Source organism: Chiloscyllium plagiosum, chromosome 37, assembly GCF_004010195.1.
Source record: "Chiloscyllium plagiosum isolate BGI_BamShark_2017 chromosome 37, ASM401019v2, whole genome shotgun sequence".
NCBI classification, from domain to species: Eukaryota; Metazoa; Chordata; class Chondrichthyes; order Orectolobiformes; family Hemiscylliidae; genus Chiloscyllium; species Chiloscyllium plagiosum.
This window is the reverse complement of record NC_057746.1, coordinates 32,932,880-32,947,056: the sequence shown is the minus strand read 5'-3', so window position 1 is coordinate 32,947,056 and position 14,177 is coordinate 32,932,880. Positions and strand designations below refer to the sequence as shown.

Genomic DNA, 14,177 nt, shown 5'->3' with positions numbered 1-14,177 from the left:
AGGAGACTGGAGAATTTCCCGGATGCTGTCAGACCTGCTGAGCTTTTTCCAACAATTTCTGTTTTGGTTCCGATTTACAGCATCCGCGGGTTCTTTCGATTTTTATGAAGGTCCATCTGAGTCTGGAACAGGACAGGGAACAGCTGCTGGTCCGTTCAGTTTGTCCTTCCCAACTGCTCCATCCTGTGTATCACAATGTATTATCCCTCTCCCCGCCCCCACACCTAAAGCCACGTGATCGCCTCCTGTTGGATAAATTGTTCATTTTAAATCTGAAATAGATGCATTTTTTGGGTCAAAGGTGTTACGGGATTCGGGCTAAAGTCAGGAATATGGACCTGGGACAAGCTCAGTCATGATCTCATTGAATGGTAGAACAGACCCAAGGGGCCGAATGGCCTATTCCTGTTCCTGTGCCCCTGTAATGGGGAGATAGTGGTGCAGTGGGAACCTCACTAGAGCAAGAATTCCCAGATGGACACGGGTCCCAATCCATCACGGTGCCTGTTAGAACTTCAATGCAATGTCTCAGTCTGGAATGGAAAGTGATTCCTGTTAAAGTGGCCCAATGTTGAAAAGACCCTCCCTCCCCACCCCCACCCCCTCCCCAGGAGTGTCAGTGCTGCCCTTTAGGGAAAGCAATCTGCCCTCCTCACAGGCAGGGCGGGGCCGAGAGGGGGCGCTCGCGGGCGGTCGGTAACCGTGGGGTAATGCGGTGGGAGAGAGGGAGGGACCGGAATTTGTTCAGCACCGGTCACCGTTCATCCTTCATTAAACTGGTTCAGGCAGATTGTCGCTCTCTCTCTCTCTCCCCCCCCACCCACCCCACCACTCCCTTTCTCCAGGGGCGGGTTGAAAGAGACTGGGATCTTCCTGCACTCTGATCCGCCTCTTCCCCATTTATTTAAGCGAGGGAGGGGCGGGTGAGATTGTGTGAACCGAACCCACGGGGGCAGCATCATGATGGAGGGTCGAATGGGTTTGGGAAGTGGGGCATCTGGAGCCGGAGCAGCCTCTGGGCTATTTCTCTCCCTCTCTCACTCACTCACACACACGCAGACACACACACGCACACACACTCACACACACACACTCTCACACACACACACACTCACACACTTAAACAGACACACACACAAACACACTCACACACAGACACACACTCACACACACGCAGACACACACATACACACAGACTCACACACACACGGACTCACACACAGAGAGGGGAGAAAGGCTGTGAGCTAAGCCCAGTCGGGAAACAGGAATCTGCTGGAAACAAGACGTGGGCGATGAGGCTGAAAGGAAGCTGCTGGAGCCCGCGCCCCTGAGTCTGAAATGGAGAGGTCTCTGAGCTTGCCCAAGGTGAAGGGTTACAATCCCAGGACTGAGGGGGCACCGTGTATTCATGGAGGGTCTTGGGAGGAAAATATCATCAGATGACAACGGATTGAAATGTTCTTCATGAGTGTTTCAGGAGGTTGTACAGGATGTTGGTGAGGACACTTCTGGAGCAATGTGTTAGATTCTCGTCACCCTGCTGTAGGATGGATATTATTAAACTGGAAAGGGTTCAGAAACAATCTACAAGGATATCACACAGACTGGAGGGTTTGAGTTACAAGGAGAGGCTGAGATTAATCTATGACAGAGATTAAAGGATGTGAAAAAGAATGATTGTAAATGGGAAAATGAGACAGAATTTGAATAAACACAAATAGAGAATGCTGGGGATACACAGCAGGGCCTGGTAGGGTCAGTGCAGAGAGAAACAGAAACTGAACGTGGAGTTCTGAACAAGAGACACATTGGACTGAAATGTTAATTCTGTTTCTCTGTTCACTGACTCGACTGTACCTGCTGTGTTTCTCCAGCACTTTGTACTTTAAATCACCAGCATCTGCTGTATTTTGCTTTATTATAGTACGTTCATTGTCATGCATCGACAAAGAGGTTCAAATGGAAACCGCAGAAGCAATCAGACAAAAAAAAGCTCTGCCCGAAAAAAATAGAGGGACATAGAGTACGATTTCAAAATTCTAAATGAGATGTTGAATCTGGAAGGCTGCAATATTCCTAAACCAAAGTTAAGGGACTTACTATCTCTTCACCTTACAGTCTCATCGGAACGAGAGGATTTGGAGGGGAATGGTAAGTGGAGCAATACTACCACCAGGTGGCGGAAATCGGCAGTGCAGGGAAATAAAATAAAAAAGTGGTATCTCAATAACAACCACCAGGTGGCGATGATGGTCCATGGAAAACATTATTTGTAACAAATGGCCTTCGTCAACTTGTTCAAAAATCATTGATCGACATTTACTCCGCGATTTATTTCAAAGACAATGTTGTTTGATTTGGTGGGCAACCTAGAGGCAGAGTTCGCTGGCAGAGCTAAGAAGGCACAAGTTCTGTGAAGATCTGCTTTCCCAAAGTGCAGCACCTCACATTTATCTGAATTGAACTCCACCTGCCACTTCTCAGTCCATTGGCCCATCTGATCAAGTTCCCGTTGTACTCTGAGATAACATTCGTCACTGTCCACTACACCTTTAATTTTGGTGTCATCTGCAAACTTACCAACTGTACCTCTTATGCTCACATCCAAATCATTTATATAAATGTTGAAAAGGAGTGGACCCAGCACTGATCCTTGTGGCACTCCACTGGCCACAGGCCTCCAGGCTCAAAAACAACCCTCCACCAGCAGCTTGTGTCTTCTGCCTTTGCGCCAGTTCTGTATCCAAATGGCTAGTTCTCCCTGTATTCCGTGAGATCTAACCTTGCTCATGGTTCCTATGGGGAACCTTGTTGAATGCCTAACTGAAGTCCATATCGGTCACATCTACTGCTCTGCCCTCATCAATCCTCTTTAACACTTTTTCAAAAAACTCAATCAAGTTTGTGAGACATGATTTCCCACGCACAAAGCCATGTTGACTGTCCCTAATCAGTTCTTGCCTTTCCAAATACATGTACACCCTGTCCGTCAGGATTCCCTCCAACAACTTGCCCACCACCGACTTCAGGCTCACTGCTCTATAAGAACCACTCCCGCCACATTCCCATTCCATGATCCAAAACCAATTATACAAATAAAAAAAACACATTTGAGCATTGATCATTAATAAACACCAATGTCTACCTCCCAGCAGTTTGAAAAGTAACCAGTTATCAAAGGGGAAGGTAGTGTTGATGCCACTGAAAGTGTAATCCGTGAGCCCAGGCCAAGGATCAGATTAGATCAGATTAGATTACAGATTCCCGACAGCATTGGAAATGGGCCTTTCAGCCCAACAAGTTAACACAACCCCCCGAAGAGTAACCCACCCAGACCCATTCCCCTACCCTATGTTTATCCCTGACTAATGCACCTAACACCACAGGCAATTTAGCAAGGCCAATGCACCCGAGCTGCACATCTTATTCTGGCTAATGTGTCAGACATCTCTCAACCCTCCCACTGCAGAAAAGACCAACAATGAATTAAATCAGATGGGCCACTGGCCTCCAAATCTTTTCTGAACTTTTTCAAGCTTCCCAACATCTTTCCCAACACCAAAGCCTCCAACAGGGACTGAGATCATGAACAAAGGACACTTGAGGACATGACAACAATGAGACAGGATCAGCATCATCAGGCCATTCCTTTCAGAAATGGAAGAAGTCATTGTAACAATCAATAGCCCAGACAATATCCACCGCATCATGGAAGGAGATGCATCCTTCGATATTCGGATCAATTTGGGAGCCAGGGATACAATTTCCCCTAAATCCCTTACTGTTTCAAACCCGCCTGCATTCCCAGTCCAGTGAAGGGCCTGATCTGACTCCACCGCCTATGGGAGCCGCTATTGGGAAAACACCACTCCTTGGGTCTGGGCCACCCAGACAATCCCCTCAATGACTCCATGTGGCAGTGAGTCCCACATCCCACCAGCCGATTGAAGAGAAGGACACTCTCATGGAGACTCATGTCCTGTCAGGCCCTCCCCCTGCCCCGTGTCCGGGAGAGGGAGATACATTCTGAGGGAGAATTGCTGCCGTGTGTCCGGTTTGATGGAAACCCTTGGGGTTGAATATCCCTGGTGCGGATTCCCTGGACTGTCTGCGGTATTTAGTGGGAACCAGCAGCGAGCCTGGAGAAATAGTGGAAATGACACCAACAGGATTCCCACTGGTCTCCCGCCCAGGCTGCAGCCAATTCTGGGCCTGCCCTTTCGGAAGGATGTCAAGGCCGAAGGGATGGTGCAAGGGGAGATTTCCCAGAATGGGACCAGGGATGAGGCCCTTCAGTTCTGTGCAGTGACTCCCAAAGTGAGGATTAAGAGGATCCCAGTGGATTGTAAGGGAGAGATGAGGAGGCGCTGGACAATATGTTTCAGCTTGTGTTTCCCACAAAGTCAAACACAACTTGGCCCTCCGTGCCTGGGGCTGCTTTGGGACTGAACGATATGAAGGAGAGCAGCAGGCTGCCAGTCACTCCCAGGACAACATCCCCACCCCCTCCCATCCTCTCTACACCCACCCACACCACTCCCAATCGACCTTCCCTCTCACCTCCCGGCTTCAGGGATTCCCATGGTTTTGCCAGGACCAAGCACTTGATGGGAGGGCCAGGAGCTGAACAATACACAATTTATATTTAAAGGCTGAGAAACCACCACCAAAAATACAACATAATTTTCTTTCAGTGAGTTATGTACCAACAGAGATCAGTGGGAGAGAATGTAGGGAGAATATTTTCCGCTCAGTGTTGGGGGGTTGGGGTCTGTTACTCATTTCCTGAAAACGGAATGCTCCAGTCACATCCAGCCGACGGCGAATTAGTCCGAGACTCTGCGATGGACGGTGCCGGTGGATACAGAAAGGAAGCCCTGTATGAACTATCACCATCTCGGTGCTGCCTGAGCTGAATGTGTTCAGCAGCGCAGGGACAGCAAAACTGAAAGGGGTTTGAATCAGGAAGTGCTGAGGTTGAACATGGCTTTCAGACAGCAGGTCCTGAGTTTGACCGAGGAGGTAATCTGTCCCATTTGTCTGGATTTCTTCACCGATCCGGTTATACTGGAGTGTGGACACAACTTCTGCCGCTCCTGTATCACCCAGAGTTGGGAAAAGCAGGAGATAAACTCCTGCCCGGAATGTAGACAGGAGTTTCCGGACAGATCCCTCACAGAAAACCGCGCCTTAGCGAATCTGATCGAGAAAGCTCGAACATTAAATCTGAATCCACAAGAGAAGGAAAGTAAACATCACTGTGAGGAACATCAGGAAGAACTGAAGCTGTTTTGTGAAACTGACAAGAAATTGATCTGTGTGATTTGTAGAGATTCCCGGGAACACAGGGAGCACCGCTTCATCCCGGTTAAAGAAGCTGTTGGATTCTACAAGGTAAAAGGAAACAGATTCCATCCCCTGATTATTTCATCACATTTTCATGGTCTAACACTTTCATTTTCTGATTTTCTCTCCCAATCCCAGGAGCGGGTGAAATCTTCCTTGGATTCTCTCACAGAGAAAATATCAGCAGCTCTAGAAATGGAGCGGGAGCAGAAACAGAAGATTTCCCAAATTCAGGTAAAATCTCCCCGGGTTCGGCTTCAACATTTGATTTGTTCATTTGTTTTTTTTTTGCGGAAACATATTGTTTTTATATTTCCCCTGACAGGAGGAATCCAGCAGCCTGCAGACTCACATCAAATCTGAGTTCACTAAAATGCACCAGATGCTGACTGAGAAAGAGCAGAGTTTACTCCGAGATCTCAGGGAACAAGAGGAAAACATTCTCAAAGCAATGGAGCAAAACCTTTGTGAAATTCAAAAGAATTTAAATTCTCTTCAGCAGAAACTCTCAAACTTGGAAAAACCATTGGAACAAACAGACGGAGTGATATTTCTGAAGGTAAGGGATTATGTTTCAGTTTAGTTCAGTGAAAGAGACACCCATCCTCCGTCACTATCTCCCTCTGCTGCTTTCTGCAACATTAGGTTCTCCACTTTCCTATCAATATATTTGTCTCAATCACACTGTGTGACTATGGGTTCCACATTCTCATCACTTTCTTCATCAAGACATTTCTCCTGAATTCCCCATGGAATTGAATTGAAATGAATTTATTGTCACGTGCACCGAGGCGCAGTGAAAAGCTTTGTCTTGCGAGCAATACAGGCAGATCACAGAGTTAAGTCACATAGACAGTAAATAATAGGCAAACAGCGGCAAAAACAAAAATACATGTACAGGCGAATGTTAAGAGTTTGTGAGTCCACTCAGTATTCTGACAAGAAACTGTTGCGAAACCGGTTGGTGCGTGTGTTCAGACTTCTGTACCTTCTCCCCGATGGTAGAGATTGTCGGAAAACATTACCAAGGTGGGATGGATCTTTGAGAATGCTGGCGGCCTTTCCTTGACAGTGGGCCTGGTAGATGGATTCCATAGATGGGAGGTTGGCCTTTGTGATTGTCTGGGCCAAGTTCACTGCTCTCTGTAACTGCCTTCAATCTTGAATGGTACAGTTGCCATACCAGGTAGTGATACATCCAGACAGAATGCTCTGCATGGCGCACCTCCAAAAATTGGCAAATGTATTCGCTGTCATGCTAAATTTCCTCAGCTGCCTGAGGAAGAAGCGACGTTGTTGGGCCTTTGTAACCAGTGCGTCCACTTGAAGAGTCCAAGAAAGTTTGTTGTGGATGACCACTCCCAGGAACTTGACACTCTCCACTCGTTCCACCTCTGTGCTGTTAATGTGCAGGGGAGGCATGAATAACATCCCACCGAAAGTCAATAATAAGTTTCTTGGTTTTCCGGCATTGAGAGCTAGGTTTCTCTCAGTGCATCATTTTTCTAGGTCTTCCACCTCCCATCTGTAGTCTGTTTCATTGCCATCTGAGAGTCAACTGACTGTAATGGTGTCATCATCGAACTTGTAAATGGCATTAGTCTGGTATTTGGCAACACAGTCATGGATATACAGTGAGTACAGTAGGGGGCTGAGTACCCACCACTGGGGGGTCTCCAGTGGTGTGTGTTAGTGAGGATGAAATATTGTTCCCAATCTTCACTGATTATGACCTGTGGGTCAGGAAACTGAGGATACAGTTGCAGACAGTGGGGCTTAGGCTGAGATCACTAAGTTTAGTAATCAGTCTCGAGGGGATAATAGTGTTGAAGGCTGAACTGTAGTCAATGAGTAGGAGTCTTATGTAGCTGTTCTTGGTGTCAAGATGTTCGAGGGAGGAGTGAAGGGCACTGATATGGCATCTGACATGGATCTATTAGTCCGATAGGCAAATTGGAGTGGGTCAAGTGTAGTGGGGAGGGTGGAGTTGATTAATGCCATGACCAGCCTTTCAAATTACTTCATGACCACCAAAGTTAGGGCCACTGGGTGGTAGTCATTGAGACATGCTGCATGAGCCTTCTTAGAAACAGGAATGATATTGGCTCTCTTGAAATAGGCAGGGACAGTGGCCAGCTGCAGGGAGAGGTTGAAGATGTCCAAGAAGACCTCTGCCAGTTGATCTGTGCATGCTTTGAGTGCACGGCCTGGTACTCCGTCTGGTCCTATTGCTTTCATTGGATTCACAGGAAGGAAAGCTGACCTGACCTCTGAAAAGTGGCTGTTGGGACAGGTTCATATGGACTTGTCTAAATAGGTGCTACCTCTCCACCAAAAGTTTGCTCAAAGCGAGCATAGAAGACATTGAGACGATCTGGGAGGGATATGTCATCATTTGCTATCTTGCAATGTCTCTTTTTAGAACCTGTGATGTCAATCAGTCCTTGCCATAGTCGCCGGGTGTCTGTCTGGGTCTCTGGTTTAGATCGGTGTTGGTCCTTGGCTGGCTTAATGGCTCTGCGAAGGTCATACTTGGATTCCTTATATTTGAGTGGGTCTCCTGAATCTGAAGGCCTCACGCCTGGTTTTAACAGGTTCTGTATTTATTTATTGGAATTATTTATAACTGGATGATGTTCACAGACTCACATGTTTAGATTCGTTAGAAGTGAAAATATCTTTACTGAATCTATGGAATCAATCCCTTTCTTTATTGTAATTTTAAATATCAAAGTCAGATTTTTATCCAGTAAAATATATTAATGTTTCTTTCAATCCTTTGTAATTGTTCAAATTTTGTATTTATTCTTCTGGTCTTCAATATCCTTGGTGTCACATCCTCTTTCTATTCGATGCCTGCAACAATCAGAATTGGCAATTCTCAGCAGCTTGTAACAATGTGAGTGTAATTGCTGCTTTCTGGATGTAGACAGTCAGTCTCTGTCAACTCAGATTGTGTTTTGTTTATTTCAGGAGGAAGCATCTCGGAAGAGAAGGTAGGACATGCACTTTACTGAAACTCAGTGCAAGTTGGTGAAATTACTCAGGAAAGTGTTTGTGCTAAATTTCTAATCAATTAATGTTTAATATTCACAGGATCAGTGACGACGATTGTGTACCCTCACTAACAGATGGTACCATCTCCACTGAAACAGTCTGCAGCCTCTTCCCTTTTCTTGTATGGAAAGAAATGCAGGAAGCCACTCACCCTGGTAAAGCTCAGATAAGTTCCTCTTTTGGCCTGATTTATATTGTATAACTTGTATTTTTGTTCATGCAAATATCAAAGTCTGTAATGAGCAAAACTGTAGTTAATAGGAATCAGTGGAAATCTCTCTACTTTTTTGAGTCATACTGAACACAAGGGAAGATGGTTGTGATTGTTCAAGATCAACCATCTCAGCTCCCGGACATTTCTGTTGGAGGTTGTCAGAGTAATGGCTCGGCCTAAGCATCTTCAGCTGCTTCATGAATGGATTTCTCTCCGTCATAAGGTCATGGTGGAGGTGATGAGATATTCACTAATGATTGCACAATAACAGCCCCATTTCCAACCTCTCAGATCCTGAAACAATCCATGTCCAAATAATATGAGGCCATGACTCTGTCCAGCTGTTCAGCTTTGAGCTGACAAGTGACAAGTAACATTCGTGCCACACGAGTGCCAGGCAATGACCGTTTCCAACAAGAGAGAATGTAACAATCAACACTTGATGTTCAATAACAATTCCATTCATCACTGCATCCTCCACTTGCAACATCCTGGAGGTTACCATTGACCGGAAACTGAACTCACCTGCCAAACACACACTATAGCTACAAGAGCAGGTCAGAGAATAAAAAGTCTGCAGCCAGCAACTCACCTACTGACTCCTCAGTTACTAGTCCTCCATCTATAAGGCAGAGATTTGGCATATAATAGAGGTTCTCCACTTGCCTGGATGACTGCAGCCCCAATTGTACTGAAGAAGCTCAACACAATCCAGGACAAAACATGCTGCTTGAATGGCACTCCGTCTAATACCTCTAACATTCACTCCCTGCACCACTGACACACAGTTGCAGAAATGTGTACACTTAAAAAAAAGTGTGAGAAAACTCACCAAGCCTCCTCAGAGAGCAACTTCCAATTATGCAACCTGAACTGACTGGAAGGGTAAGGATAGCAGATAGACAGGAACACCATCACTTGCAAATTGTCCTGTATGCCATACACCATGCTGAATTGGGCCAAAATGCTGGAAATCCTCCCCGAACTGCCCAGTGGGTGACCCTCCCCTACATGGATGACAATGGGTTAATGAGCAGCCTCCAGGATAATTAGGGTTGGACAATAAATGCTTGCCTAGACAGCGATGCAGAAGTCTCCCGAATGTGAAATATCATCTTCAGCTGGTCAGCTGTGACTGTTCAATCCCAAACCTTCACCAAGACAGGAACTCTCAGACACTGCTCTGTACGAGTTTTGAGAAGATTTGTAGCTCAGGTTGAGATTCTGGATGCAGGTTTGCTCGCTGAGCTGGGAGGTTCATTTCCAGACGTTTCATCAACCTACCAGGTAACATGTAGGTTGTGGGCCTCAGGCGATTCCTGCTTTCTATTTATATGTTTGGGTTTCTTTGGGTTGGTGATGTCATTTCCTGTGGTGATGTCATTTTGTGTTCTTTTTCTCAGGGATTGGTAGATGGGGTCGAACTCGATGTGTTTGTTGATGGAGTTCTGGTTGGAATGCCATGCTTCTAGGAATTTTTGTGCATTTCTTTGTTTGACTTGTCATAAGATAGATGTGTTGTCCCAGTCGAAGTGGGGTCCTTCCTTATCTGCATCAGAACGTCACTCCAATGAGCCAACACACACTGCAGCACAGAGGAACTACGGCAGAGCAGAGGATAATCATCTATACCGTGTATTCAAAAAGAATGGATACCCAATGAACACAGGCCACCAATTTCTCAGCAACAAACCCAACCAAGCAGACAAGACACATCCAGAAACCCTAGCCACTCTCCCCTACATCAAAGACATCTCAGAAATGACTGCCAGACTACTCAGACCAACACACTAAAACAGCAGCTAATGAACTTGAAAGACCCTATATAGACAACAAGCAAAACTAATGTCATTTACAAAATACCGTGCAAGGACTGTAACATACACTACATTGGACAAACAGGTAGAAAAATAGCCACCAGGATACATGAACATCAACTAGCCACAAAACGACATGACCCTCTCTCACTAGTATCCTCACATACAGATAAGGAAGGACATCAATTTGACTGGGACAATACATCCATCTTAGGACAAGCCAAACAGAGAAATGCATGAGAATTCCTAGAAGCTTGGCATTCCAACCGGAACTCCATCAGCAAACACATCGCGTTAGACCCCATCTCCCACCCCTGAGAAAAAGAACAGGAAATTACATCACCACGAGAAATGACATCACCAACCCAAACTAACCCAAACATATAAATAGAAAGCAGGAATCATGTACACTTTGCCTGAGGCCCACTGAAGATGTTACCTAGTAGGGTGACGAAACGTCTGGAAATGAAGCTCCTAGCTCAGTCTCCCTGTCTCCAGTGGCTGAAGAAGGGGGAGGTTGATCAGAGTTTGATCACTCTTTGATTTTCTCACAGACCACTTGAGGCTCTGTTCTTAGTTTCAATGGTTCTATTCAAGCAAATACAGGGGACAGGTCCATTGGTCAGGCTGATGCACAAACTCTGATTTAATTACAAACAAAGAGTTGATACTTTATTCATTTCATAATCGATAACATTGATTACATTAGCTTTGGGAAGTTGTCCGACCAAGATACTGCACACACTTTTGATGTGGCAATCACATGATCACTGGCCAATCTCCTCGATGTTCATGGTGATGACATCACAATGACCAGTTGTAGCAGTGCCCTGTACACCTCAGGGATTTACTGACATCATCAGGTTGAACAGTCTTGTGATGTAACATCTCCTACGGGTCAGCTGACACTGCCCCATTATCCCAGATAAACCTGGCTCTTTGTCAAACCCATCCATACTTTAAAAACTTCAACAAGTGGAAACTTTATTCTTCCCAGTTGAATTGTTCTGAGGGAGGGTCACTCGACCCAAAATGTTCACTCAGATTTCTCTCCACAGATGCTGCCAGACCAGCTGAGCATTTCCAGCAACTTCTCTTTTCATTTCTAATTTCCAGTATCGTCCCACTCTCCTCAACCACTCCTCACGATATAGTCTGTCAATCCCTGGAATAAACCCAGTGAACCTTCTTTGGACTGCCTCCAACACCAGCGTATATTTCTCCTGATAAAACAGAACTATTCACAGTATACCCAGAGCAGAGCCCACATTGCTGAACACCTACTCTCTGACCATAAAGATGAACTTGAACTTCCAGGTGCCTGCCAATTCAACACAGCAGCTCCCCCCCCCCCACCCATGTTTCCATGCTGAAATTTCCATCTCAGGCCTGCTGTAGTGCTCCAATGAAGCTCATTACAAGCTCATCTTCTGCCTTGGTACCTTGCAGTTACACTGAGTTGAACAATTTCGCATGGTACATTACCCAGCCCCACAACCCCAGGTCCTGTTCTGTGTTGGTTGTTCCCAGCAAAACCAACCCTTCTGTGAAGGTAAAATCATGTCTGACAACTTCACTCAAAATCTTTGAGAAGGTATTAAGCAGGATAGATGAGAGAAAATATAGGGATGTAATATATTTGGATTTTCAGGAGACATTTGATAAGACATCACACATTCAACTGGAGAGATGATTGTCTAACTAATAAAAGACTGAGAATTGGGATAGCTCGTAGCTAGTGGTGAGCCACATGGTTCAGTGCTGGGTCCACAAATATTTATGAAATACATAAATGGCTTGGTTGTGGAAGGTGAATGCCAAGTTTGTAGGTGAAACAAAAAAAGTTGGGAAAGCAAGTGGTGAGGATGACATAAGGAGTCTGCAGAGGATTATGGTCAGGTTGAGTTAGTGGACAATACTTTTGGCAGATGACATATAATGTAAAGGAACTTTAGATTAAGGACATTGGCAGGAAGAATAGAGGAGCTGGATATTATTTAAATGTAGAAAGGCTGCAGGGAGCTATGGAACTGAGGGATCTGGGAATCCTTATCCATGACTCACAAAGAACCAGCATCTAAGTTCAGTGGGTATTTTAGCCTTTATTTCAAAGGGAATGCAATGTAGAAGTAGGAAGCTTTTGCTAAAACTTTCCAAGGGACTGGTCAGAACACAACAATTGCAATGAAACGAGGGTCGAGTTATCTGAAGTGAACTGGGTAAATAGATGAGGAGGAATGACAGTAAACAAGCAGGGGTAGACATTTAAGGAGGTTCCTCTCAGCTCTCAACAAAAATATATCTGAGTAAGAGGAAAGGATCTAAGAGCGTGATAAACTAAGGAAGTTGGGCAGAGTACAATGTTGAAATAGTGTGAGACAAACTAATGGGGCTAAAGGCAGAGAGGTTGCTTGGCCCTGATGGCTTACATCTGAGGATTCTAAAACAGTCACTACAGAGATAGTGAAGGCTTTTGTTGCAATTCTCCTTAAATTGCTCAATTCTGGAAAAGTACCAGAGGATTGGAAAACTGCTGATATGACACGTCTGTTTCATAAGGGAAGGAGGCAAAAAGCAGGTAACTGTAGGCAGATTATCCCATGATCTATTATTGGAAAAGTATTGCAGTCGGTTACTGTTCAAGTAACAGAAGAATATTCAGAAAATCATAATCTCATCAAGCAGAGTCAGCATGGTTTTATGAAAGGAAATTAATATCTGTCTCAGTTATGAAAGCTTTTGAGGAGATCTCAACTAGAGGGAATGGAAGGGAGCCAGTCGAGTTTTATTTGGACTTCAAGAAGCATTCAACAAGATACTTCAAGAAAGATTAAGAGGCCATGGTACTGTTGGCAGGATTATGGGATGGAGAAAGAATTGGCTTATGGGCAGGAAACAGCAGGTGGGGATAAGGAGTGATTTTTCAGGTTGGTGACCTGTGGCCAGTGGGGTTCCACAGGGATCAGTGCTGTGACTGCAAATGTTTACAATAAATATTAATGATTTGGAGGAAAGAAGTTAATGCACTGTCACCAAATTTGCAGACAATTCTAAAACAGGTGGATACAAACAATTCACAGAGACATTTATGGTGCAAGTAACTGGCATAAAGTTGGCAAATGGAGGATTAATTTGGGAAAGTTATTTATTTTGAAGAGAAAACAAAAAATTATTTAAATGGAGAAAAACTGCAGAAAGGTACACCACAATGGCACTTGAGAGTATTTGCGCATGAAATGCAGAAAACTCGCACTCAGGGGCAGCATGTAATCCGGAAGAGCTATTGGAAAGGTGGCCCTTTCAATGTGGTTGGAGTGCAAGAGCTGGGAATTACAAGGCCCACATGGAGTACTGAAAGAGCAGCTGGGAATTTCAGAAAGTAATTGAGAGAGCAAAGTAGGTGCATGAGAAAGCACTAGTGGCTAAAATGAGGGAGAATTCCAAGATATTTCATCAGTATTTTAAGGGGAAGAGAAGAACCAGGAAAATGTAGGGATCAAGGAGCAATCCAGGTATGGTGCTGGAGGACAGAGACAGGGTGTTAATTTACTATCTTGCTTCTGTCTTCACTTGGGAGAAGGACGATGTAAGTTAGAATTTAGAGTCAGAGAGTCATAGAGATGTACAGCATGAAAACAGACCCTTCGGTCCAACACGTCCGTGCCGACCAGATATTCCAACCCAATCTAGTCCCACCTGCCAGCACCCTATTCCAACCCAATCTAGTCCCACCTGCCAGCACC

At 45.1% G+C, this 14,177-nt stretch overlaps 1 protein-coding gene across 2 annotated transcripts; it reads left to right on the top strand.

The window, feature by feature from the left end:
- Positions 1 to 4,559: 4,559 nt before the first annotated feature.
- On the top strand, positions 4,560 to 8,844 carry LOC122541482 (nuclear factor 7, brain-like). Of its 2 annotated transcripts, none has more exons than XM_043678284.1 (5): positions 4,560 to 5,394; positions 5,485 to 5,580; positions 5,672 to 5,905; positions 8,320 to 8,342; positions 8,443 to 8,844. In XM_043678284.1, exons 1-5 carry the CDS (start codon positions 4,984 to 4,986, stop codon positions 8,603 to 8,605), a joined length of 927 nt encoding a protein of 308 aa, XP_043534219.1. In that variant the 5' UTR covers positions 4,560 to 4,983; the 3' UTR covers positions 8,606 to 8,844. The 2 variants fall into 2 exon arrangements, with proteins under 2 accessions (XP_043534219.1, XP_043534220.1); XM_043678285.1 differs by having other exon boundaries at positions 8,478 to 8,582.
- Positions 8,845 to 14,177: the final 5,333 nt, after the last annotated feature.

Bases quoted from the DNA above. Each gene is read 5' to 3' on its own strand.
- LOC122541482 (XM_043678284.1), top strand. From the start codon at position 4,984: ATGGCTTTCAGACAGCAGGTCCTGAGTTTGACCGAGGAGGTAATCTGT. The intron at 5,581-5,671 runs GTAAAATCTCCC...TTCCCCTGACAG, and splicing joins AGAAGATTTCCCAAATTCAG to GAGGAATCCAGCAGCCTGCA. The intron at 5,906-8,319 runs GTAAGGGATTAT...TGTTTATTTCAG, and splicing joins ACGGAGTGATATTTCTGAAG to GAGGAAGCATCTCGGAAGAG.